Raw genomic sequence first — 25,182 nt, 5'->3', positions numbered from 1 at the left:
ATGTTTGCTACCTGACTTCCTACCTCTGCAGTTTAGAATAAGAGAGAGAGTGCAGTAGCATTAAGGAGAATGTGTGCCAGAATGGAGATCATTACATCAGTGAAAAGCCCATGTCATTTCCATCAATTGCTGGCAAGCAACAAGCCATTTCCTGTCTTGCTCTGGCTTGTAGGTGAAGACTAAGAAATTGCAGCTATCCAAAATAGCCGAAGTAGGAGCTGTTAGGCTTTAAAATGGTAGAATTTTCTAAGCTTAAACCTTTAAAGAGCTGGAGAAAAGAAAGGAAGCGTGAGATTTCTTTTTTAAAAAACAAAACAAAAAACCCACCACCAATGGTTTTGAATGTGTTTTCTGCGTAGCTCTGTTTATCAAAGAGTGATTTTCCTCATTCCTTTTTTGGATGTACAGTTTTAATACTAATATACTTGCTACAGCTGTCTACTGTGTTGAAGTGTAAAGGTTTGATGAAGAAGTTCATCAAGAGAGAGGCAGAGGGACATTAGAAATGTTTACTGGTCTTCTGTTTTACTGCTGCTCTTGAACTTCACCACCATGACTGTTATGTTGTCAGGGCATCCTCTGTAAAACGACTGCAGGACTATACTCTTTGCTCCGAAATGTGGTTCATCCAAACGTTCTTTGATGAACCGTACAGCCTCCTCATTGCTAAAGGCATCCCACAGCCCATCTGATGCTAAGATCATGAACTCTGGTTGGAGTTTGTCCAGGTCAAAGGTGAGGATATCTGGATCAGGGATGACAACGTTCAGATTTTTCAGCGGATAATCTCCAAGGGAGCGGGACATGGCCAGGATCCCCTGAACACGCCAGGAACCATTAAAACTGATGAAGCCACCTGGAGGGAAGAAAACAAACAAAACACACACATAATCTATTAAATTGCTTCTATATGAGATTCCTTGCCTCTGGGCTGTAAAACTAGTTAGAAAAACTGAACAATTATTTTAGCTTGTATTGCTTCTTACAATCTTTTTTCCAGACTCCACATCTCCTCACATTTCTAAATCTCTTTTCCTTACAAAAAACCTTTCCCATAATGCATCAGTGCATCTGGTTGCCAAGACATAGGGAAAGACTCCACAAGGACACCATTTGGAAAAAGCAGAAGCTGAGAACAACTTTCTTTTTTGTAACTGTAATTGTGCTCTAGTTTAATAGAAATCTTCAGCGAGGAGTTCAGACCTACAGAGGTCAGATTTACACCTTACTTGCAGCATGAGGAATGCTGGCAAAAATCAAACCTCTGAATCAAGTTCTCCCCACTCTTCCTCTGCAATGCACAGGAATGTTCACCCAGCTCATGATGTCATTGTGTTGTGAGTTTCCCCTCCCTTGCTCAACTTCATTGGTTGCTGCTGGCAGTGTAACACACATTCTGATACCATAGCATGGGTAAATAGTCCTACACTTACAATTGGGAAGAATGCAGTCTTGAAAGGTGACTCAGGCCTTAGCTAGACCTAAGGTTTATCCCGAGATCGTCTCTGCCTGCTTCCAGGATCCCCTGTGTGTCATTTAGATGCACAGGGGTGACCTTGGGACGATCCTGGGATAAACCTTAGGTCTAGCTAAGGCCTAAGAAATGCATTAATTAAAATAAATTAAAAACACACACATTACAGGGAGGGGAGAACCCAACATGAGAAAGCCATTTTTGGTAGCGACCCCTCTTGAGTAACATTTTGTTCCCTCCCAAGGTGACAATCCTATGCATATTTACTCTGTGAGACTTCCATGCATAAGATTAGGCTGTTAAAAAAACCAAAGGAAAAAAGATGCTCTAAGTATACTGAGCGGCGTGAGGGATTAACAGAACCAGAGTAAATGGATTGTGAAGATGATCCTCTTGGAGTTATTTCTGCCCTGGTTCTACTGGAAAATCCATTTTATGTTATGTATCTTGAAATCCTAGAGATGCATGAAGTCCGGGAAATATCTGAACATTTCTATAAGGAGTTGGGTTGTGGATATCCATGCCAATGGTATTGAAATGGTTGACACATAGATTCCTGAAGGCGGGTACATCCTTGTATTTTTTTTAGCTCACCAAATGGATATGACAAATTGCTGAACAGCGGGAAAACTCAGCCTTCATCTCTGCAGTCCGCCATACAGGAAATGGTTGCCAGTGCTCAGGCTGTCTGCTCTCTAACTCTAATCATGCCCTCTGTCTCCCTTTGGGATAATTCCAGAAGAGGTTCACACTCACTTACAAAGATTTATGGAAGAGGTGGGACATCAGACACGCTCCTATAAAGACCAAAATCTCACCCCAGAGCACGAAGGAAAGAAAAACAGACACAAACAAAAGTTTATCCTTCCCATCAAGAGGCCTTGGTTGAGCTGTAGCGGTAATGATCCAGAAAAGTCTTAAGAAAATAATCAACCCCCACTTTTGAGTTCAGCGGAGAGAACGCAAGGAAAGGGGAAATAAAATCTGGATACAAATAGTACCAGTGAAGGATGTAGCACTGCAGGAGAGAAGCGGGATTGTAGTCATGTTAAAATCCATTAGCAAAATACCATTATGTTTAATGTCTGCTTGGGGAACAACTGGGGCTGTGTACGTGTAGTCAGTCCCTTTTAAAAAGCGGAACTCTCCCAAGTAGTGGTTTGGCAGGGAAGGGAGAGCCATGAGAAGTGGGGCTGGGTCCACATCTCCACTCCATCTCCCAAACAGTCATTCAGGGGGATTTCAGCTCTGTTTAATGGGCGATGTGTGTGCAGTGCTCAAATTATGGGTGGTGGTGGTGGTGGTGGTGGAAAGAGACATGATCCTGGACTCCTACCTTCTGAAATAGTCCCCTTAAGTACTTTTTAGAAGGCTAAAAGAAAGGCACGAGACAGCCCCTTTACCTCTATTCTTTACCTCCTATGCCTCCTCCCCCGGCCTGGGTCACCATGTCTTTCTGCTATGTGCTTTGTTAAGGAGGACTGTCTGGTCTCCAGCTCAGGTTATCTATCCAGACCTACCCATGTTATATCCCCAGACAGGATCCCCCTTTATCCAGCATGCCCCATGCACTTAGTTTGGCTGGATACACTCTCCTGCCACATCCTAAAGGTACACTAGCTGAGATAACTTTCCAGCCGAGTAGTACAGCTTCACGGAGAGCTGTAAAACTTATCAGAGGCAATGTCAAGATCCAAACGAATCCTGATTCCAAAGTGAAGACATTCTTGAATGTTAGGGGAATGAGCGAGAGAGGGAAGAGGTGGTTTTTTTTGGCAGGGTATCCAATTAAAATGGCTATTAGGAACCATAACAGAGGAGTGCTGGTTTCTGTCCCCTTGGGCTAATGTACACAAATTATAGGGGAATCAGAGTAGGCCACCCCCTCACATTTTCTGACAGCTCCCTTAGCTACTGTTTTTAGATGGCTTAAAGGAGGGAATGACTGGCTAAAATCGGATGGAAGGGGTCTTTGCATATGCTACTGTCTCTCTTTTTGCGTCCGCATAAGCTCTGATCTTCACAATTACTCAGTTGTTTTCAAGGCCATATCATACCCTTTTGCAAGCCTAGACAAAGAGTTTCAACGTGCTGTTTTACAGTGCTTTATTTTAACGATGCATTGGTAGAAAGCCACAACGCCCTAAAACCTCCAGGAAAAGAACAAATAGATACAGCAGGGAAGACAGACCTCTTTATAGATGTATTTCACATGTATGTTTGGCTAAATCGTAAGGGAAACAGAAATCACAGCATGCAAGAATAAATGTTCGAGCAACGTATCCACTGGTAGCAAAAAGAGGTGAAATTCACGGGCCCTTTCTTCCCCCACTCTCCAAATTTTTGCAACAGGAGAGGCAGATGATGGAACTGACTCTGCTTATCCCAATCTCCACAGCCAGCCCTTATGAATAGAAAGTGGCTTTTTTGCTGCCTCTGTAAAGCAAAGGCTGAAAGCTTAACACAGCACATGTAAGCGTTGCCTGGGGTTGGATGAAAACCATTTTCTTAAAATAAAATAAAAAAAACATTTCATGTTTCTGCCTTTTGAAAGAGCACTTAAAATTCTCATTACAAAACTAAACACTGTGCATTTCAAGCTGCTGTCAGGGAGGGAGGTTTTTTTAAAAAAAGGTTTTTGGCACTGCTACATGTTGTTGCTAGACGAGCTCACGTCAAAAGGATCTGAAGGTTCAACATGAATAAACTTTTCTTCTATCAAGAACTTGCAGCTTGAAGCTCCACCACCCAACACGACTTTTCACTCTACACGGCGTCTGTATGTGCCAACAGTTTACATCAGCCTTCTCCAGTCTGGTGTCCTTCAACTACAATTACCATTGGCCATGGTGGCTGTGGAGGATGGAGATTGTACTCCAACACATTTGGAAGGCAGCAGGTTGGGGAAGGCTGGTCTACATGGATATTCCTACACATCTGTAGCTCCAAAAAGGCATCCGTAGAGCATTGCGACTCAAAAAGGTGCAGAAAAGGGCAACCAAAATCACCAAGAAGTTGCTGGACCACCTTTGCCAACAGGAAAGGCTAAAGCAGTTGGAGCTTGTCAATTTAGAAAACAAGAACAAGATGGATATGATTTTAGAGGCTTACGGTGCAATCCTATGCATTTTTAGAAAAAAAGTCTTAGAACTCCCAGCATTCCCCAGCCAGCCATAGTTGGCTGGGGGATGCTGGGAGTTGTAGAACTTTCCCCCACACCCCATCTAAACACGCAGAGGATTGTGCCCTTATCAGATTATGAAAGATACTTTTTCCCTCCCTCCTTGTTAGTACTAGGCCTCAGAGTCACCCACCCTGTTTCCAATCAATTTCAGGTGTGTCCTTTTGTACAACCTGTAATTAACTTATGGAATTTACTACTATAAATTGGGGTGGTGGCAGCAATCAGCCTAGATTACTTTTTGAAAAATAAGACAACTGAGACCTGCAAAAAATGTCACATCATGGAGTACACCTTCTTGTTCAGGGTTCCAGCCAGCCATGTCCTGGTCCAGGATAGTCCATTACATTACATATCCTGACCACTGTCAGCCAGCATTCCAAAGCCCATGAGCATGCTCAGTCCTCACTGGGCTATTTTTGTTTCTCCTCACCAGGTTTCCCCCCCCCTTTTTTTTTTCTTACTTCTGTAAATGTTAGAAAGTCACCAAGGCTGCTAATAACTCACTCTGTGTGTGAGTGGTGCAATGTAATGATCAACACATGGAGAATTGAGTTAGTATATAGCAAGGACGGCAATGCGTGGCCTTCCAAATGTTTTGGCCTACAACTCCCATCAGCCCTAGACAGCTAATGGTGAAGAATCATGGGAGTTGTAAGCGAAAACATCTGGAGGCTGCAAGTTGTCCATATAGAGTCAGTGATTCCGAACTGTAGGGTCCCAGATGTTGTTGGACTTTAATACCTATCATCCCCAGCCAGCACAGCCAACTTTCAGGGACATCAAACAACATTTGGGAACTATTGGATTATATGAATAGGTCTATTGATGGCAGAATACCTTTGAATAACCAGATGACTGGAGCAAACAACTGGTCCAGGCATTACCTCCATGCTGTGTTTGTGAGCTTCCAGAGGGCCCTGGCTGGCAGCAGCTAGACACAGGATGTTCTACTAAAAAGGCCTTTCATAGAATCAGAGCTGGAGGGGCTTTGTAGGCCATTTAAATCCCAACCCCCTTTTTGATGCAAGAAATCGAGAGCTAGGGCATCTCCAACACATAGCTGTCTAGTCTCTGCTTGAAGAGTCCACCACCTTTCTAGGTCATTGGTTCAATAGTCCAACAGCTCTTACCCTTTGTAAGTTTCACCCCCCCCTTGTTCAACCAAAATCTACCCTCTTGTAACTTACATCTAGACCTGCTACTGGGGCAGGAGAGAACAAGTCTTTGCACTCTTCCTAAGTGGCAGCCCTTCGGGTATTTCAAGAGCATGCTCTGGTCCAACAAGGCAATTCTTTTGTTCTTATATGTTAACCCTGAAGGTATATTATGGTGTCACGGCTTCTTTAACTGATGGAACATCTTATCAAGGTGTGGAGGAAAGAGTAGCTGTTTGTGGCACAAAATGACCTCTTGAATCTCTGTGACAACTCATGTATTACTGCTGGGTAGGCTCTCAGTGATGTTTTCATGCTATGTTTTTGGAGGCTGTTATCCCCAAACGACTATTCTTGCCTCATAGGATCAGCACAAAGCAGCTGATTCTTTGCAATGTCTCCATGTATGCTGGGTTGAGACTCTTCAACTCACAAGTACACACAAGGAACCCAGAATACAATGGAGCTCTCTTATCCTTCTGGCTCAATTGATATGGCTACATTAGCGAGCATATCATAGGTTATGACGTCTGACCTAGTCTGAAAGCTAAAATTAGAAGACTTATATTTACTGCTAGCTCTAGGTTTTGGAGGACCCACGGGCCAAAGGGTTTTAGGGGCCCTCTTCCCTGAGGCAGCCAACTACCTCCTTGCTGCTGTGTCTGCCCATTCACTGGCTCTTCACCTGGACCCAACTGGCATAGCTGGCCAGAGGGAGAGGGCAAAGTGAGAACTGGCTGCTGCTCTTTTTCCTTGCTCTTGCCGCGACTTGATCGCTCAGGGAGGGCAGGCAAGCAAGCAGCAACAGCAAGAAGGAAAAAGAGCGGAGCCAGGGGCCTGAAGGAACTGGCATACGGTCCACTGCCATGGCAGGTTTCCAACAACACCCGCTTCTTATGCCGGACCTAAAAGACACCCGCCCGGCTCCCACCACACACAAATGCCCATTTAACGTATGGATAACAATCACCTAAAGTTACATTTCCACTCAGCAGGATTGCTTTTTGCTGATTATTTAGTGGGAATTTTTTAGAATATTCATCTTTTTAATGAGGCCTCTTCTTCAGGATTACAGTAATCAGGTTCAAATGTTAATTGCTAATAGGTACTCTGCTTTAAAAGACTTACTTTGTACTCTCTAAGGGAAAGATATCTACATTTCTTCTCTCCCCAGCAGAGAATCGTTGCCTGCTTTGAGTGAATCATTATTACCAGACATAAAACCGCATTAGCAAGCAGGGCCGTCAGTTCATGCATTCTAACCTAAGCTTCAATTTTTGTGTGTATAAAGTTATCTGACTTTTGTGATTCTTTTGCAGAAATGAAAACTTGGAAGTTAACCAGAACTTACCAGAGCTTGTGTGAATCCTGGTCATTCACATTTCACAAATGTCACCTCTAGTCCACAGAACTTCAGTTAGATAACTGAGGTGCCTCAAACACAGAGTTGTGTCCCCTCAACTTTGCTCACTGGAGTAAAATCTTGGTAGCCCGGTTTTCCTAATTAGCTAGTACTGAAAAATATCTACTTTTGGTGGCATAACACAAGATATTGTGGCTGAAACTTATAACGTCTTCGGGAGAACAACTAGGAGAATAATCCCCTGGTGGTGGTAATAGGAGATGTCGTGGTGAAGCAATTGCCACTTCCAAAGTTCTGCCGGCCTGCTGCAGGCAGAGTGCGAGGTGTATCTCTGTGTGGCTTTTACTATTCCCCGCCCCCCAATTCCAGTTCTTCTTTTTACTCTCCTCCCGTGACCACAATGGGAGGAAATGAACTACACCAGCTCCATTACTTCAAGTGCACATTACTGCTAATGCGCATTTTCTCAAGTGCACATTAGCACTAACGCACATCAGTTCAAGTATACATTAGCGCTAATGTATATTAGCTCAAGTGCACATTAGCGTTAATATGAATTAGTACAAGTAGAAATAAATTCTGGTAAAAGATTCTGTTTAAAAAAATCTTATTCCAACAATGAGCAGATGATGGAACGAAAGATGCGCAAAACACAGACAGAACAGATTTAACAAAATCTGTCCATCCCCAGGTGGATCTTGCCCAAGGAGAAGCTCCACAGAACTGCATTACCAAAAAGACAAAGGGAGAAACTAACAAAAATACGAGACTACTACAATATTTTGTCAGAGGTCCTATATAAGAAAATGCCAAACTGTATAAGCTTACCAGCTCTTTTAATCCTCTTCCTCTCCTTCAGCTGATAGGGCTTGTGATCATGGGACAAAGGGATAGCATTTCCATCCTTATCGCACAAGACGCCCCTCGAATCCCCAACGTTGGCCACCGTGAGCTCCTTATCTGACAGTAATGCAATCAGACATGTTGTACCTGAAAGGCGAAGAGGAGCCAGGGAAGAGGAAGAGATCATCAAGACAACGGAGTGAAAATCGCTACTGCTCACGTAAACCCCTTTCCCCACAAACCTGCGTTATCTGCCTTCAACAGCCCTCGGGAACAGCAGCTGCATTTGTATCTGAACGAAACATCTAGTGCTCTGATGACAGCCTATTTAATGGTGCTGATCAGATCTGACAGTCAATTTCTTCCCTCCACAATATTTTTGGTATATCTGATTTTGGGTTGGCATTACAGGGGTCAGTCCTTCAGCATGGCACTTCTCACCTGGCTTGTCATTCAGGTGTAATTTTAAAAGCTGTATTGCAGAAAACCTGCCAGGAAAAAGTCTCTGTGTTGTTGCTTTAAAAAAAAAATTTTTTTTTTAACAACAGTCTATAAAAACCACTTCTTGCTTTTTGGGATACTAATTACATCAGTAATGCATAAAAGACTTGATAAAACACACGCAAGTTACACCTCACAGTGTGTGGTAAATGACAGTAGAGAATGGACTCTAAATCATGAACGGCAGAGGGAAATATATTCCAGGGATAAGCTGACAGCTGTCTTCTTCCACTGAGGAAGGAGAGTAATAAGAGAGGAAATTCCTATTGACATATTAGCCGGCTTGTAGCCTTTCATGACTGACAGTGTCTTGCATTTACAAGATGTAGGAATACACTATATCTGAGGCAGCTATAACCTATTTGAACTCTGTCGAAGGGAGTACCATCAGGAAAGACAGCTTCTGTGCATTTGGCCATGCTAAGCCCCATTAACCAGTAAAGCAGGGAGGGGAACACGTGGCCCCAGGAAGTTATCAGGCTCCAACTCCCATCTGCCCTAGCTAGCATAGCCAATAGTGAGGGATCATGGGAGAGGCAGCCTCACAACATCTGGAGAGCTAGATATTCCCCATCTCCACAGTCAAGATTTACAAGCGTACGTCCTCTAAACATATGAAGCTGCCTCATACATGCTCAAGCAATTTAGCCCAATTCTGAATGAACGAACCTGATCATAATTCATAATTTGGTCACCAAATTACGAATCCAACGTTATAAATTCAGATGAAAGTTCTGAGTTATTCTGAGTTTTATCTTCACATTTTTGTGCATGTGTCCCCTCCAAAGTTCATCATGGGAATGTGATCTTTTCAAGATGTTTTCATTCAAGCAGGGCCTTTTGGCATGTAAGCTGGTCTGTGGGGTTGGTTGTGTTTTTCATTTATTTGGTTTATGCTTGTTTTAACAAAAATGTATTTTAAATTTCAGTTTTTATTATTGTTAGCCACCTTGAATGCCATTCTCTTATACCTATCTTATACCTAGCAAATATTTTCAAAAACGTAATACTTGGTTTCATAAATTCTTTTGGGGTTCCTCTCCACCAAGAATATCCCTGAAAAGGGTGCAACTCCCAACTAAAGATGGAGGGTTTGGCTTTCCCGACCTTGCTACATACCATCGGGCTTATTTGCTGACCTGTACCAAATTTTGGTCTTTTCCACTTAGATTTTATTTTCCACCTTGGTCAGTTTTGGAATCCTCCTGTCACTGGAGCCTCTTTCCAAATGGATGGCATTAGGTCCTCAACATATACAATTAGAAAATGCTCCTCCTACAATCTCAGCAGTTAGAGATGTGTGGCATATAACGTCACACCAACTACAGTCCAACCCATTTTATTATGCTAAAATGACTATATGGGGAAATCCAGACTTAAAAATAGGAAAGAAAATGTTTCTGTGGCAGACTTGGACATACAGAATGATTTTTACCCTGGATCAATTCTTGGGTGCAGATTATGAGTTTTCAGTTTTAGCTTTGCGAGATAAATTTAAATTACCTGCCACCGCTGAATGGCAGCATTTGCAACTGCAACATTTGTTAGAATCTAGATTTGGCCTTGCGGCTTTTACTGCTTCAGAATCTCCCTTGTTATTAAAAGCACTTATTGAGACTGACCGGGTAAATCGACCCACAATTCATTATTATAAATACTTATTATCAGTGAATAAATACGATACATTGGGGCTTCAGCGTGACATATGTAATATTGTGCTCTTCTCTGCTCCACATGTTATGCATCATGATGCATCCTTCTCTGATTGGTTGTTATTACACATCCTTTGTTTATAGCCATCAACAACTGAACATGCACAATGTTGGTGGAGTTTGAAAACTTAGTGATGCAGAATACGCAAGTGTGCAGAAAATATAAATTAACTCATATCCTATTTCAGTTTGAATTGCAAAAGTATAGAAATTCATTGGAATGAAATCAGAATTATATGAATCTTCTAGATTCAACTATTTTGAGTTCCAGCCATATCTCTAATTCTGACTCATAGCAGTTATCCACTGTAATTCTCCTGAGTCCTGCTATGGAAGACCCTTTTAACTGAGAACGCCATGCAGTGAACATCCAATGTGCATTCAAAGCACGTACTGTAAGCACTGAAGCATGGCCCCTCCCCTGATCGCTCTTTCTCCTGCAGTTGTAAAGACATCAGGAAATTAAGGAAGTGCCCTTGTTGAAAAGGAGGCCTTGAGGATATGCTACCACAGAATCAAATAACTTTAAGTAGTTCAGTAACCTCTCAAGGAATATTTCTTCATCTCTTTTACACTCCAAGGTAAGGATCACTTCCTGTATGGTGCATTTCCATGCTGGAAACTGCCCAAACACTATTTTGTGTGATGAAACACACATATGGTTGTTGTTGTTTTGTCGCATGTACATTCTGCAGAAACCTATTATTGGGCTCTGAGAGTGAATGAGTCCCAGATCCGAGCTGTCTCTACCAGGTGAGCCTAGCACATGCTCTAGAAGGCAGTAATGTTTTCCTGTAGTACTGTAAGAACATACGCTGGATCAAACCAAGAGTCCATCTAGTCCAGCATTCTGTTTAAATAAGGGCCAAGCAGCTGTCCATGGGAAAAGCATAAGCAAGACATGAGTGCAACAGCACCTTCCCGGCCATGTTCTGCATACTGCTTCTCCCTGAGCAAGACAGGAGCTACTCTTACACATACTTTTCATCTGCAAAGTGCACTTCACTCCTGGCCAATAGTTTTCAAACTTTGACTATATTACCAAGAGACTCCTGGGCACCTGTCACAGAACCCCAATGTCTTGCAATGAATTCTGTGTTGTATTTACATCACAGCTTGTTTTTAGTGGCACCTTGGGGATGCTTGCTGGCACCGCTGCAGTCTACAACAGAAAGTACAACCTGGAGCAGCCTTCCCCAATCTGGTGCTCGCCAGAGGTTTTGTTTACAAGTCTCAACATTCCTGAGCATGGGTTCTGCTGGCTGGGGAAGTTAGGAGTTGGGCTAAAACATCTAGAGGCACCAGATTGGGGGGGCACAGGTAACATTCCATAATAGTGTTAAGCAACCTGTAGTTGAGGAAAGCTTTCTGTCCTAATTAACCTTCTCTGCTAACAACCATCAGAGGAACTCCAGAGCTTCCTGGAATACACTTTAAAAACTATAACTCTAGTCTTGAGGAAGATGGCTCGACACTACTACTGATTCATTGCTGTTGCTATTCTGAGTACCTGACTCATGAAATCATAATTTTCAGTTTATTCTGAGCATCGAATTTGTTTTTGAGCGGGGTGCTCAAATGAGGTAGCAAGTACACATTGACTGGCCATGCCCATCTTACACTAATCTCAAGGGAAGCAAGTGGCTGTGGGGCGCTTGTGGAACGCACAGCCACCCCTCCAGGGACTTGCGCATCCTGTATGATGTGACCAGGTGGGCAACTGCACCAGTAGGCAGGTGATGGCAGCAGCGAAGCCAAGAGTGCACGCCGTTTCTCTGTCTGTTAAGTCCCTCTCTCTCAGGCATTGCATACTGGGAGTTGTAGGCCCCTTCCTCATGACTGAGACCTAGGGTTGTGCATTAAAATGGTGGTTTCCACATACAATGGCAGTCGAGGCTTTGGAATTCCAAAGCCCTACCAGCTACTTAGGAAGATAGTGGACTCTCCCGCACTAGAGCATTCAAGATGCAGCAGGACAGCCATCTGTCAGGTATGCTTTATGTGGATTCCTGCATTGAGCAGGGGGTTGGACTTGATGGCCTTATAGGCCCCTTCCAACTCTGCTATTCTATGATTCTATGTAAAGCTGCACAAAGAAATGTTACAAAAAAGGGAAAACAACAGAAGGTCTTTTCCATATTTACCCTCTTTTCTGTAGTGAGTCTGAATAATTATCAACCAGGATACTGTTTGCACTGATAGAAATCTTGAAGGTTTGGGGTGTGTATATTTTGAACTAGGTCTCCTTCAGAAAATAATCAACATTTGGGAATATATACACACACATAGACACAAAGTAGGAAGGAAATAAGTGTTTTAAAAAGCTGCTATTAATTTTGTTTTCCAGGGAACACGCCTGACATTTAACTTGACTTGAGGACTGCTGAAATTAATTTATTTTCACATCATCACAATTCATGTTCCAGTTTATCATTTAATGGTAAATAAAATTAATTTCATGCTTGCTTTCTTTTCCTTTTATGTGGGCCAGAGGTGTGCAAGGTGAATTTTCACCTCACTTAGTTAATTTACATCTGATTATTCATAAGACGAAGACATCTGTCTTTGTATATAATGGAGACTTGGAAGGAGGAAAAATATCAGCTATGCAGAAGAATGAGAAGGTTATTAAAAACAAACAAACCACTTTCCTAGTTTAATGTATGCATGAAACGGAAAGAAATACAAAGGAATAACAGAAACACAGCTTTTTGAGTATCCTGATCCTAAACACTGTGATGCCATTCCACCTGAAACATGAAAGCTATCTCATTACAAGTTGGTGTAAACAAAAGAACTTGCATAGTGTATCTCACAGTGTTAGTTATACCCCTTTCTAAATATTAATTTGCTGGGGTATCAAATCCTAGGATTGGGCTCTAAAGATTGAGATACACGTCCGAAAGAGTAGATTTCTACAGGATTCAATAATGTGATACGGAGGAAAACATGGAGGGGGGGCTCTGTACACTGGCTCCACCCCAAATGCCCCTGTTCCTGAGAGAGCTACCTCTAAATCTTTGTGCTTTCCATAAGGGGGAACATATGTGGATTTGGCTGGATGTGCATAGGCACCTCCACACAACTGCTGGCCCTGCGCAATTCCCCAGGTGGCCAAGCCCACTTCCCCTAGTCCCCCCCTCCCGCCAATCTCTAACTGTTCAGTAGTTTCCCGGCTGTCCCTCTCTGCCATTCTAAAAGATTGAAATGCTTTTCTAAGGCTTAGTTACTGGCAACAAGAGCTTTAAGCTACAGCAAGCTGGTGTTTTTCACCCGACCCTTTTGTCTTCAGCCCCACCCACCACTGGAATGCAGACCTGGAGAGGTTTTCCAAAATTGAATTCCATCCTCTGACTTGAGGAGGGTCCCCACTCTTGGTATAGCAGAGACTACACTCTGTTCTAACTGAGCAATTTATTGCACACTCATGATCGGCCACTCACGGAAGATTTGGGGTCCGTTACATGATGTTGTCAACGACCAGGACATCTCCAACGGTATTCTCTGGAAATCCCCATATGAAAAGATCCACCTTTAATGTGGCAATATCTGGGGGGAAAGTGGGAACTTCCGCTATTAGATGGCACTATCTCAATAGAAGTGAAAGGAGGGGAAGTATTCAATTCAAAGTACGTGGTTGCCCTTCTCTTCCCATGTACTGCAGCCCATAACAATTGTGCCAAAAAACCAGAAAGCACAAAGCCCCAGGTAAAGCAATGAACCACCCAGAGAGCTTCGGCTATTGGGTGGTATAAAAATGTAATTAATTAATTAATTAATTCCCCTTAATGTAGAGACACTCTACATGTGAAGATCTGGGAGTGGAGCCCTTGGGGATTTGGGGAGGCAAAGATGCCAATGCAGCCCTGCTTTGCCTTCCACATATTCTTGAAAGGTGTGGTGGGTAACGTCTATACAGGCCTAATGTCTAGATCAGCTGATTCAAACCCTTACCCAGCCAAGGATCCCATTCCAAGCACATAACATAATGTGCAAGGTAGGTGCAACCACAGAGCCTGCTTGAGTTTTTAGTCCTTTGGGGGCTTGGGGAGAAGGGCGAAGACTTTTGGAAAAAATGTATGAAACACTCAGATCACGTTACATTGACCCTGTTCAGAGAACACGCTAAGCCAAAGTGGTTAAGCACTTTGAGTGAAACATTATGGATTAGCGCGTCATGTGAACCATGTTTTAGTGTGTTGTATGAACCATACCTAAACATGGTGGCTACATAACCAGTTTAAACATACTCACTAACCATTTGATGCAAAAGTGTTAGCGGCGTAACCATAGCTTAGCGTGTCGTCTGAACAGGCCCAAGGTCATGAAATTTTACGAGGGATTCAGAGGTTATCATCACCCACTTGTAACTCTCCTGTGTCTTCCTATCTCTTCTATCGTTCTTTCTTACCACAAAAAAATAATTAAAGTGGTGGCGGTGATGGTGGGTGGGGAGAGACGAAATAGCCACACCGTGCTTTTGATAGGTTGAGCTAGAAGCCCTCCATTTGGAAGCAACCCTGGAAATGCATCATACAGAATGCCTAATGCAGTTTTGTTTTTGCTTTGCATTTACTTTTGGTGCAGAATAAATTTCTTATTGTTTCTATTCTAACAGTTGTGAGTAACCCCCCCACCCCCCGGAAAACACATCACCAGGACATTAATTTTCAATTTGATTTATGATACATTATTTTCCATTTTTGCTGCATAGTTGACTGACAACTGCTCCCAACTCCACATGGAAGCCTGCCATCACAAGGGGATGAAACCTATTTCGTCTTGTTTTCCTTTCCATCTATTGTTATTTTGTTCGCTTAACCTTGTATAGTGGATGGAAGGAAAAACAACAACAGCACTCTTCTCAGTTGCCTCCAAATTTAATTTAACTGTGCAGTGGAAAATTCCTAACATAAAGGGTCCAAAATTGAGAACACATGTTGTGTATTAGTCCCTAGACAACCCGCTGAATACCAACCTGCTGTGCAAATTGAAAAGAAAAGAAGCCACCAGGAAATTTCAAACCTATACTGCACTAACGTGAAGAGAGGCTTTCCATGAGTAACCAAAAAGCTGAAAATAGAAAATTAAAATGAAGCAAGGCATGTTCCAGGTCAAGTTAAGAGTCTTTGGAATCCGCACAGATTTACAAAGCCTTTTGCATAACAAGTTATCGTTCGCATCCTCTCAACTTTTTGACCACCATTAGATAAAACTGCAAGCACAGGATCAGGATCAGCAGCTGGAATAAGTATGGCCCTGTAGCCTATTACAGAGTGCTAAGTTCATTTCTGGCAACACAGCGGATAGCATGAGACTGCTAGAAGGTGCCATGTAATTCCTGCGATTAAATGGAGTCCTTCAGTTTGCTTGTGTGCTTTCCCCCACTCCTGTCCTCACCAAACACTAAATTCACCTTATAAAAGAAAATACTGACACCCAAAAAGCTGTACTTTGTTGTTATGGCAACTAATGCTCTATAAATTACTATGATCAAGAAGATGCCACTGGCCTCAAATTACGAGGAGGTTTTTTTTCCAGCTTGGGCTCTATTTTGTATGTTGTCACTCCGAACTGTCTTTTTAATTAGCAAGAGCGTACAAAGTGGAGAAAGAGAAAGAACATAAAAAGGAGAAATTGTGTGGTAGTATTACTCAGGGCTTTGCTAGACCTGCCGGCTTACGCCAGCAGGGAGGCGGAGCCAAGGCGCGCTAACGTTAGCGCGCCTCGGCCAGGCTTCCAGATGGCAGAGCTGCAGGGAGGACGCAAGCCCTGCGGTGTCCGCCATTTTTTTGTTGTTTAAAGGGGCCGCGGGTGGCCCGAAGACTCTGGGAAGGTAAGTGGCTTTTTTATTTTTTATTTTAAAACGGGGGGGGGGGGAAGGATGGGGGGGGTGGCACGGGGGGAGGGCGGGTGCAATCGCGCCGCTCGCCGCCCGAGCAAGCAGCCGAGCGGCATTGCCCGGGCAAGCGCCGCTCGGCTGCTTGCTCGGGCGGCGAGCGGCGCGATCGCACCCGCCCTCCCCCCGTGCCACCCACCCTCCCATCCTTCGCCCTCCCCTCTCTTCCCCCCCCGCCGATGGGCACAGCGCTCCTATGAGCGCTGTGCCAGGTCCGCGGCTTTTCGCAGCTCCTCGTGAGTAAGCGAGGAGCCGCGAAAAGCCGCGGAAGTCTCCACACTTCCCCCAGCCCCGACCTGAGGCCGGAGCTGGGGAAAAAGTGCGCCATAAGTGCATTCGCTTATGGCGCGCTAGACCAGGCCTCACTGCGGCCTGCCGCTGGATTCCCCTGTGCGTCATCTGGACGCACAGCAGGGAAACCGGGTTGGAAGGCGCGCTAAGGCCTGGTCTAGCAAGGCCCTCAGTCAGTGGAAGCAGAAAGCAAAAACAGGGATGAAGCCACAGCTGTACTGAATAAACAGTTAACTGAGCTGCCATTAAATATGGGCGTGTATTTTTTAATTTACATACAGTGTCTCTTTGCACCCACATTCCACAAATAAAGCATGAGTTGGCCTTGATTCTGGGCTCGTCTTCGAAGTGTATGCAGAGTCAAAAGGCCCTGGTGAACCACAGAGATTAACAGCATGGGCTGTGAATCTGTCAGTCCCAGCTTCAAATCTCAGCTCAGCCACATCCTCTTTGGGCCTTTTCAGACATAACACTAAACTGTGGTTTAGCATAACATGCATGAGCCTCAGTTGTGAGGACAAGATTGGAAGCTTCCATTTTTCCAGTTATGTGCAAACTTGGGGGAATTCTGGTTAGTTTTAAACTATGTTTTGTTCAAACAAGCAAAGATCAAACCACGGTTCACTAACCAAAGTTTAACCAGAATCCCAGGTCATGGCTAGACCAGTGCTTGGAGGAGGAGGATCTCGTGATATGATGATTGCGAGATCCCCACCCCAGTCTACACGCGGCATGCAACATCCTGGGAGGACGTCATGCCCGCCATTTTGGTATTTTTTACTGTATTCAAGATGAGTGCTCGAATGCTCCAGCACAAACAGTGAGTTAAAAAAACAAAACCTCCCGCTCTCCCCACCCCACCCCTGATAGGCATGGAGGAGCTGGGATGAAACTGGGATGGGTGCCCACATCCCAAGACTGCAGGAAAAACTGGGACAAAAGTGGTGCTTGTTCTTCCGGGGCAAGGGAGGGATCATCCGTCCCTGTCCCCAGGACCCCTTATCCGTCATTTGAATGCACAGGGATGATCCTGGGGTGATCCCCGGGATAAACAGTCATCTAGCCATTCCCTCAGTCAACTTCCAGGTTGACAGTAAAAAGGCATGGGAACGTTATCTAATATCTGGGCTCTGCCTTGTGTGCTGACAAAAATGTTCAGAGCAATATTGGCATGTCAAGGGCAAGGCAATGGGCAAATGGAGAAGAAGAGGCCAGCACTGCACCAGATTATGCAGTCTCTTTTTTCCTGTTCTTCTTAAAAGATCAGTCCTCTCACAAATGTATTTAAAAGTTGGTTACATTTTCAGGTACTTTACGGCCGCATGTAATATTTTATATTAACATGTATTTATTTTTTTTACAAAATGTTGTGAACTGCACGGAGAGCTTGGAGTATTGGGCGGCATAGAAATGTTAAAAAACCTTAAAAACAACAACCCCTGAAAGCGAGATTTTAATTTTTAAAAAATGGTTACCAGCAGCCGGCTGACCATTCCTTTTGTGAGGGAAGCTGCTAGTTTAATAGCACAGAATGGTAGGTTGATGCCTCTTCATGGGAGCTAATTGTTAGGAGATGATCTCCTCATTAGGATGCCCGTACACATTTGTATGCATGCAGCACCTGGTGAAATTCCCTCTTCATCACAAACAGTTAAAGCTGCAGGAGCCCTGCCCTCTCTAGAGTGACCAGATACAAAAGAGGGCAGGGCTCCTGCAGCTTTAACTGTTGTGATGAGGAGGGAATTTCACCAGATGCTGCCTGCATACAAATGACACTTGCTGAAATTCCCTTTTCTGTACAACTGTTAAAAGATACAGGGTTCCTGTCCTCTTTTCCATGTGGTCACCCTACGTGTGTGTGTATGTTTTTCTAAAGATACAAGCAGCCTGTTCTGATGACTGGTTTTTTGAAAACCATGCCTTGACAGAGGTGGAAGCGCCACAGGTGTCAAAACCCAAATGTGTTGAGAAGAACGAACGCTCAGCTCTCCCGTGGCATTTGAGAAACCTGGACTCATTCATTCGGAGAACTGCTTAAAAAAATGACAACCCCACCAGCTTTCTGCTCACATGCCGTTTATTGCCTCTGTTATTCCTAGACTGCCTGCAAGCTGGGAAAGATAGCATGATAATTACTTTTATTCCATTGGTTGCCAAATCTGAATATTAATTACAACTGTTAACAACGATAGTGGTACTTTCAGCTACACGGCGGCTTCATATTCTTTCACTATCTCCACGGTGTATCCAAACACCCATGGTGATATTACATAATTCATTTACCCTCTTCTCATTTGACTACTCAACAACATTTGCAAATTAGAAGCTAAAAAAGCAAAAGTAAATCTGTATGGCACTGAAGGAAAGGAGAACTGCTTGACTTTGTAATTCTGCTTTTCTGAAGATATCATCACAGATGTTTAATATTGGTAGTAGAAATCATGCAAAGACACTAATCGGGCTTGACATTTTTGGTTCAGGGGTGATCAAAAGGGCCAGAACAGAGGCCCTGGCACAATGTGCGGGGTCCATCCTGCCAGATCATCCTGGACCTCCACAAGGTGAGGAAATTCGGATTGAAGCCTATCTCATTCAAGACAGACAGAGAAGAGTCAGCTTGCAATGTTAAATTAATGATTAGAGGAAGGCCATTAAAGATCAAAAAGACAGGGAAGGACTGTGGTTGCATGGGCTCACGGTGCATATTATCAGATCAGGAGGCAACACAACGTAAGGATTAGCTCGCCAATCATTTGTGAATTATGAATTAGTAAGGAAGGGTGCAATCCTATGCATGTTGAGACAGAAATATGCATAGGATTGTTTCAATAGGCATAGGATTACACCCTAAATTTCTGGCAAGGGAGAAGTAAGGATTGCCTACTGCTTCTCCAACATGGCACCTTCCAGATGGGTTGGCCTTCAGCTCCCAGCAATCCCACTTACTGGGAGTTGAGGAAGGCTCCTGTAGGAAGTAATAAGTCATGGGCATTTTAGCCATGTACAAGCATGTGAAGAAGACCACTGAGGCCACCCAGCTGGTGCCAGGAATCCAACAAGTAGGCATAAAGAGAACTGCCATTTCCCTGTTGTTTACCCCCAGTATCTGGTATTCAAAGAAATACCACATGTGGACCTGGAAGTTCCGTTGAGCTAACATCACTGTTTGCCACTGACAGATCCACCATCCATTAGGGATGCTTGAGAATTTAGTCTGGTCTTCATTTGGAAGCAATCTGACCTGATGCACACCTCCCAAACTACAGTTGTCCTCCTCATTCTGCACTCAGTTTTTGACTTTAAAAATGCATTAACAAAATCCTTATAAAAATGTGTGTTGACCATAAAATGCATACATTACCATAACATGTGTATAAAATGTGTATACACATGTATACATATATTTTATATGTATTATAAAATATAATACATATTCTTTATGATAGAATATGTATTAAATGGGTAAACATTTCCACGTGGATGCCTCCAAAATGCAGATTAAGGTAGAAATAGAATGAGATAGACTTACATATGAAACTGGCAAAAGTAGTCTGATTATTCCATTCCTATCCTTACAATCTGAATCTATCTGATGGCAAATTTGCAAACTAGAGGACACTTGAGAAATCACGGATGGATCCAATGCAGGACAAAGAACATTACTTATCCTGTACATGCAGCTTTTGTTGGGCACCTGATCTTTTTTATTTGATAGTGTGATCTTGAGTGCATAGACTGAGGGATGTGAGGAGGCTATGAACTGATGTTGCTGCTTTGTCGGTGTTCTCATACTTCCAAAAGCTATGATGTTATTATCTCGATTATTTTCTATTATCTCTATAAATTTGCAACTTACGATGAAGTAAACACTTCCCCTTTTACTTCAGCCATGGGCCTTGTGAAATCTTAGGTAAAGCTATGCACAGCTTTCAATTTAAAATTGGCAATAGGTTATGGGTGAAATCCAATGGATTTTTTCCCACTGATGGAACGGCCTCTGTCAGCAGAACTGGGAGAGGGGGCAATTCCCCCTCCCCACTTCAGACCTTGCCAGCCTCAAGATCTTCTCTGGAGACACCCCAGAGCAAATTTTCAGCAGGCATGGGGGCTATGGGGTGTAAGGAGAGAGGGAGGAACTATTATCACACAAGCCAACTTTTGTTCAAGCAGTGTTGGATTTTGTTGTTGGAGATTAGAACGGAGCCAGAAGAAATGGTTCACTGCCAAATTAAGCAGCATGCAGAAAGCTGAAGGGGCAGCTCAAGAGAGAAACAGCTGCTTACCTGAACAATAAGGTGTGCACTGAGGCAAAGTGATTATTACAAGTTATGCAGAATCATCCCCAGATCAGAGATCATTAGAGATTGGTTGGGTAGGAGTGTGGAAGAAGCTTGCAGGCAGGCACAATGAGGAAGTTGTTTGTGCAATCAGGAATAACAAAGAGAAAGCAAGCTAGGTAGCCAATTTGCTAAAGATAGATTAGGAAGAGGGATACAGATACAAAGTGCATGCCTATGCTAGCTCAAAAGATACATTGGTTTGGGGAAAACAATGTCCGATTTGGCAGAGACAAAGATTGCCACCTCCCTTAGGGAAAAAAGAAGAAAATACACATACAGCTGCATGTATGTACACATCTAATGACTGCTTCTGTACAGAGCTGCAGAAAGAGAAAGAGAGAGAGAGAAAAGGGCAGATTGCAATCATCCATGTCTACAGTACACCATGACATACCTGCAGGTTGACTGCACACCAGATGTGCACCTGAACAGTGCGATCTGCACTGCAAAAAAAGGTGCAACTTTAGTATTCGTAACTACACAAGCTGCACCTGCAACGAAATGTTGCCGCATGGAGTGTCATGTCCAATGTTCCAACCCATCAGACATGCCGTCCTCCAGGATATTTCATTACACTCCTGCTCCTACCTGGTTTTCTGTTTCAGCTCACAACAGACAGACAGGTTGGCTTCTCATCAAACAAGCACGTTCTAGCATGGGACAGTACATCCCACAAAACCATCACAGCCACAGGTGCAGGCACACCATAAAAAACCCCCAATGACTGGGCAGCTATAGGTTATAACTAGGGATGTGCTCCGCTCCGATTAGGAGCGTAGAAGCAGTAGCGGATTGGTCTGCTCCGCCTTACCCAGAGGCGGAGTAGGAGCGGACCGCGGACCCCCTAGAAGCAAGGCGAAGAGAAGCGGCCATTTTTCGGAGCTCCGAGTTCAGGCGGAGCGCTCCGGTCGCCATCTTGAAAACATTTCGCCATAGGATTGCATTGCGGCAAATAATCGCGCATAACTACGTTGTTTTTGAAGCTATCATTCTGAAAATTCTTGTGCACAGAGAGTCGTGGATGGGGGTCATTTTGAGACCACTCTCACCTCTCTGCATCGTACGGGTCACGGGCTATATTTTTGTGAAAATCGGGTCAACCGCGCGGCTCAAACTGCGTTTTCGGCTTTTCGCCCATAGGATTGCATTGAGGGAAAGAATCGGGGATAACTGGGGGGGGGGTTTAAGCTATCATTCTGAAAATTCTTGTGCACAGAGAGTCGTGGATGGGGGTCATTTTGAGACCACTCTCAACTTTCTGCATCGTACGGGTCGCGGGCTATATTTTTGTGAAAATCGGGTCAACCACGCGGCTCAAACTGCGTTTTCGGCTTTTCGCCCATAGGATTGCATTGAGGGAAAGAATCGGGGATAACTGGGGGGGGTTTAAGCTATCATTCTGAAAATTCTTGTGCACAGAGAGTCGTGGATGGGGGTCATTTTGAGACCACTCTCAACTTTCTGCATCGTACGGGTCGCGGGCTAGAAGTTTTTAAAAAATCGGCGGGAAAATACCTTTTTCAAAGGGCTGAGGGGCAGAGTCAGCTCCCGGTCATGATGATCCCAAAGTTGGAGGAGGGCATAGGCAAAACAGGTAACTTGGGATTCTGGGAAACTTCTCTTTCTTCATCTGAACGGGCTTTTCCCCGTGTTTTTTAACACACCTCGCAGGGATGTTGTGTGTGGGGTGCCCGATTTTCAAAAATTCGCCAAAAATCAGGGGATGATGGGATTGCTTTGAAACTTGGCGTGCGTGTGTATATCCCCATGAGGTGTCATGGTGCCAAACATGAGGTTTCTAACTTGAACAGAAAAAAAGTTGTATAATTTTTTAGCTTTCAATGCAAGCCTATGGGGGGGGGGAAACGGAGCTCCGGATCCGGATCCGGAGCTCCGGGCGGAGCGGAGCGGAAGTGGGCGGAGCGGGGGCGGGGCGGAGCGGCCCGATCCGAAAAATGGCGGATCTGCAAGTGAAGCGGAGCGGGGGGTCCGTAAACACCCCTAGTTATAACTTCAAATCAACATTACTCAAGTTCTAGGCACCCAATGGGAGAATGTTTAGAAAGGAACAACGCGGCTTGAGCCAGGAGATGCAGCTCCTGACAATATAAACCTTTGCACCTTGTCCTCCCCTACCTTCAGCATAGTTTAATTGTGTATCAGAAGTGGTAACCACCCCAAATTTGTTTGTGATGGTTCAGACTCAGGGCATGTCTAGACCTCCCAGCTTTCCAGGAGGGAGGGGGGAGGATCTCGCGATATGGTGATCGCGAGATCCTCCCCCTCAGTCTACACACAGCGCACGACATCCCAGGAAGAAGAGGACGTTGCGCCTTCCGTTTTTTTATTGGAAATGAGCGCAGGAGTGCTACAGTGAAAAGGGTAGGGTTTTTTTTTTAAAAAAACACCTCTCACTCACCCCACTGCTGATGGGCTCGGAGCTCCTCAGGAGCTCCGTGCCCGGTTCCTGGCTCCTCGCATTTACTCCCGAGGAGCTGGGACAAACCGGGACGACTGCCCACACGTCCCTTGGTCTTAGAATCAACCCGAGACCAGAGGAAAAAAGTGATTAAAGTGTAGGGCATTATCCCGGGGCAAGGGAGGGATCATCCCTCCCTGCCCCTGGGATCCCCTGTGTGTCATGTGATCCCCGGGATATCCCCAGGTCTAGACATGCCCTCAGTCTCTTCTATCTCTGAAACTTAAAGCTGGACCTAGAAGCTAAAAACTATGTTCTAGGGGGTGTCTATACAGCGCTGCATTGGAAAAGGATCAGCTCAAAAGCTTGCAGCATCGCTGATGTGGGATAAAATCAAATAGCTAGATGGGGCAGGAGGGAGTGTGGGCTATCTGGCTGGAAAAAACACAGCACCGGTGACCATTCTGTTGTCAAGCCCCCTCCACCCCGTGTGTTCCCGCACTTATCCAAGCTACACCCACTGGATAACACAAACTGAAGCAACGGGGTGACCTCAGAGCAAAGGTAAAAGTTACGGTAAATTGAGAGTTTGAAAACACGGTTTCAGGAGGGAAAACCTGATGTGGCTGTGGGTTGGCAGCTGCATTGCATAAACAACGCAGCGCCACTGCACAGCCACGATAGGGTTAATAGAGTATATGAACACCCACTACTTGCCATAGCTGGAAAGCGAGTGTGGTGTAGCAAAGAGGCCCAATTTGGACATAACAGCCAAACCGTGGCTTGACCACTGTGACTGAGCCTTGGGCTTATATACTTTCTGCTCCTCTTGTTGCTACAATCTGCTCTTAGTTCTTAATTCATCAGGCAAACCATAGTTTGCCATTATATTTGAATACGGTGAACTCTGATTTAAGAAAACATTCATTTGCCAGCAAATCAGAATTGAAAAAAAGTGGGTTTCCAATTCTAATTTGGAGGCAAAATATGGTTTGAACAAATCATTGTTTGCTCAATTTGAACGTAACAGGAAACTATATCTTGCCTGAACTAGGAAGTGCACAAGGGGAAGAAGGTGCCTGCCTGCCTGAGGCTTGGCTCTGATGGCCAAACCATCACTTCGGCCACAGCTGGACCTAAGGTTTATCCTGGGAACATCCAAGGTCCGCCCCTGCCTGAGCACTGGATCCCCTGTGTGTCACCTAGATGAACAGGTTTGACCCCTGGACGATCCAGGGATAAACCTTAGGTCTAGCTATGGCCTCAGATGGCTATTAGCTAAACTGGGCCAGAGTATTCGAATTGGATCAGAGAATCCAGGCTCAAGTCCCTGCCATGAACTTTATTCAGTGGCATTGGGCAAGTTTCTTTCAGCCAAATCCACATCACAGGATTGTTGTGAGGATAAAATGAGAAACTTCCTTGCAGCGACTTCCTTATTTATTTATTTATTTCATTTCATTTCATTTCATTTCTATACCACCCAATAGCCGGAGCTCTCTGGGCAGTTCACAAAAATTAAAAAAATTCAAAGTATAAAACAACAGTATAAAACCATAATATAAAATACAATATAAAAGCTCAACCAGATAAAAACAGCAGCAATGCAAAATTACAAATTTAAAACACCAAGTTAAAATTTATTTATAGACTGTTAAAATGCTGGGAGAATAAAAAGGTCTTCACCTGGCATCTAAAAGCATATAATGGAGGTGCCAAGCGAACCTCCTTTGGGAGCTCATTCCACAGCCGGGGTGCCACAGCAGAGAAGGCCCTCCTCCTGGTAGCCACCTGCCTCACTTCTTTTGGCAGGGGCTCGCGTAGAAGGACCCCCGAGGATGACCTTAGGGTCCGGGCAGGTACATATGGGAGGAGGCGTTCCTTCAGATAACCTGGCCCCAAGCCGTTTAGGGCTTTAAATGTTAATACCAGCACTTTGAATCAGGCCCGGACCTGGACTGGCAGCCAATGAAGCTGGAAAAGGACTGGCATAATGTGGTCT

The 25,182-nt window shown here is 44.3% G+C and overlaps 1 protein-coding gene across 3 annotated transcripts in view; it reads right to left on the bottom strand.

Moving 5' to 3' along the window:
* Nucleotides 1-316: 316 nt before the first annotated feature.
* The window catches only part of PPM1L (protein phosphatase, Mg2+/Mn2+ dependent 1L), a 210,109-nt gene continuing 185,243 nt past the window's right edge, over nucleotides 317-25,182 (bottom strand). For all 3 annotated transcript variants that reach the window (XM_063132019.1, XM_063132017.1, XM_063132020.1), the window contains exons 4-5: nucleotides 8,004-8,165; nucleotides 317-856 (exon numbers count right to left, since the gene is read on the bottom strand). In XM_063132019.1, coding sequence (XP_062988089.1) covers nucleotides 510-856; nucleotides 8,004-8,165 — 509 coding nt within the window. In that variant the 3' untranslated portion in view covers nucleotides 317-509. The remainder of the gene's footprint in view (nucleotides 857-8,003; nucleotides 8,166-25,182) is intronic.

Source organism: Elgaria multicarinata, chromosome 8 (assembly GCF_023053635.1).
Source record: "Elgaria multicarinata webbii isolate HBS135686 ecotype San Diego chromosome 8, rElgMul1.1.pri, whole genome shotgun sequence".
Lineage (NCBI taxonomy): Eukaryota > Metazoa > Chordata > Lepidosauria > Squamata > Anguidae > Elgaria > Elgaria multicarinata.
The sequence above is the reverse complement of the archived record's forward strand: the minus strand, read 5'-3'. Positions and strand labels throughout refer to the sequence as shown.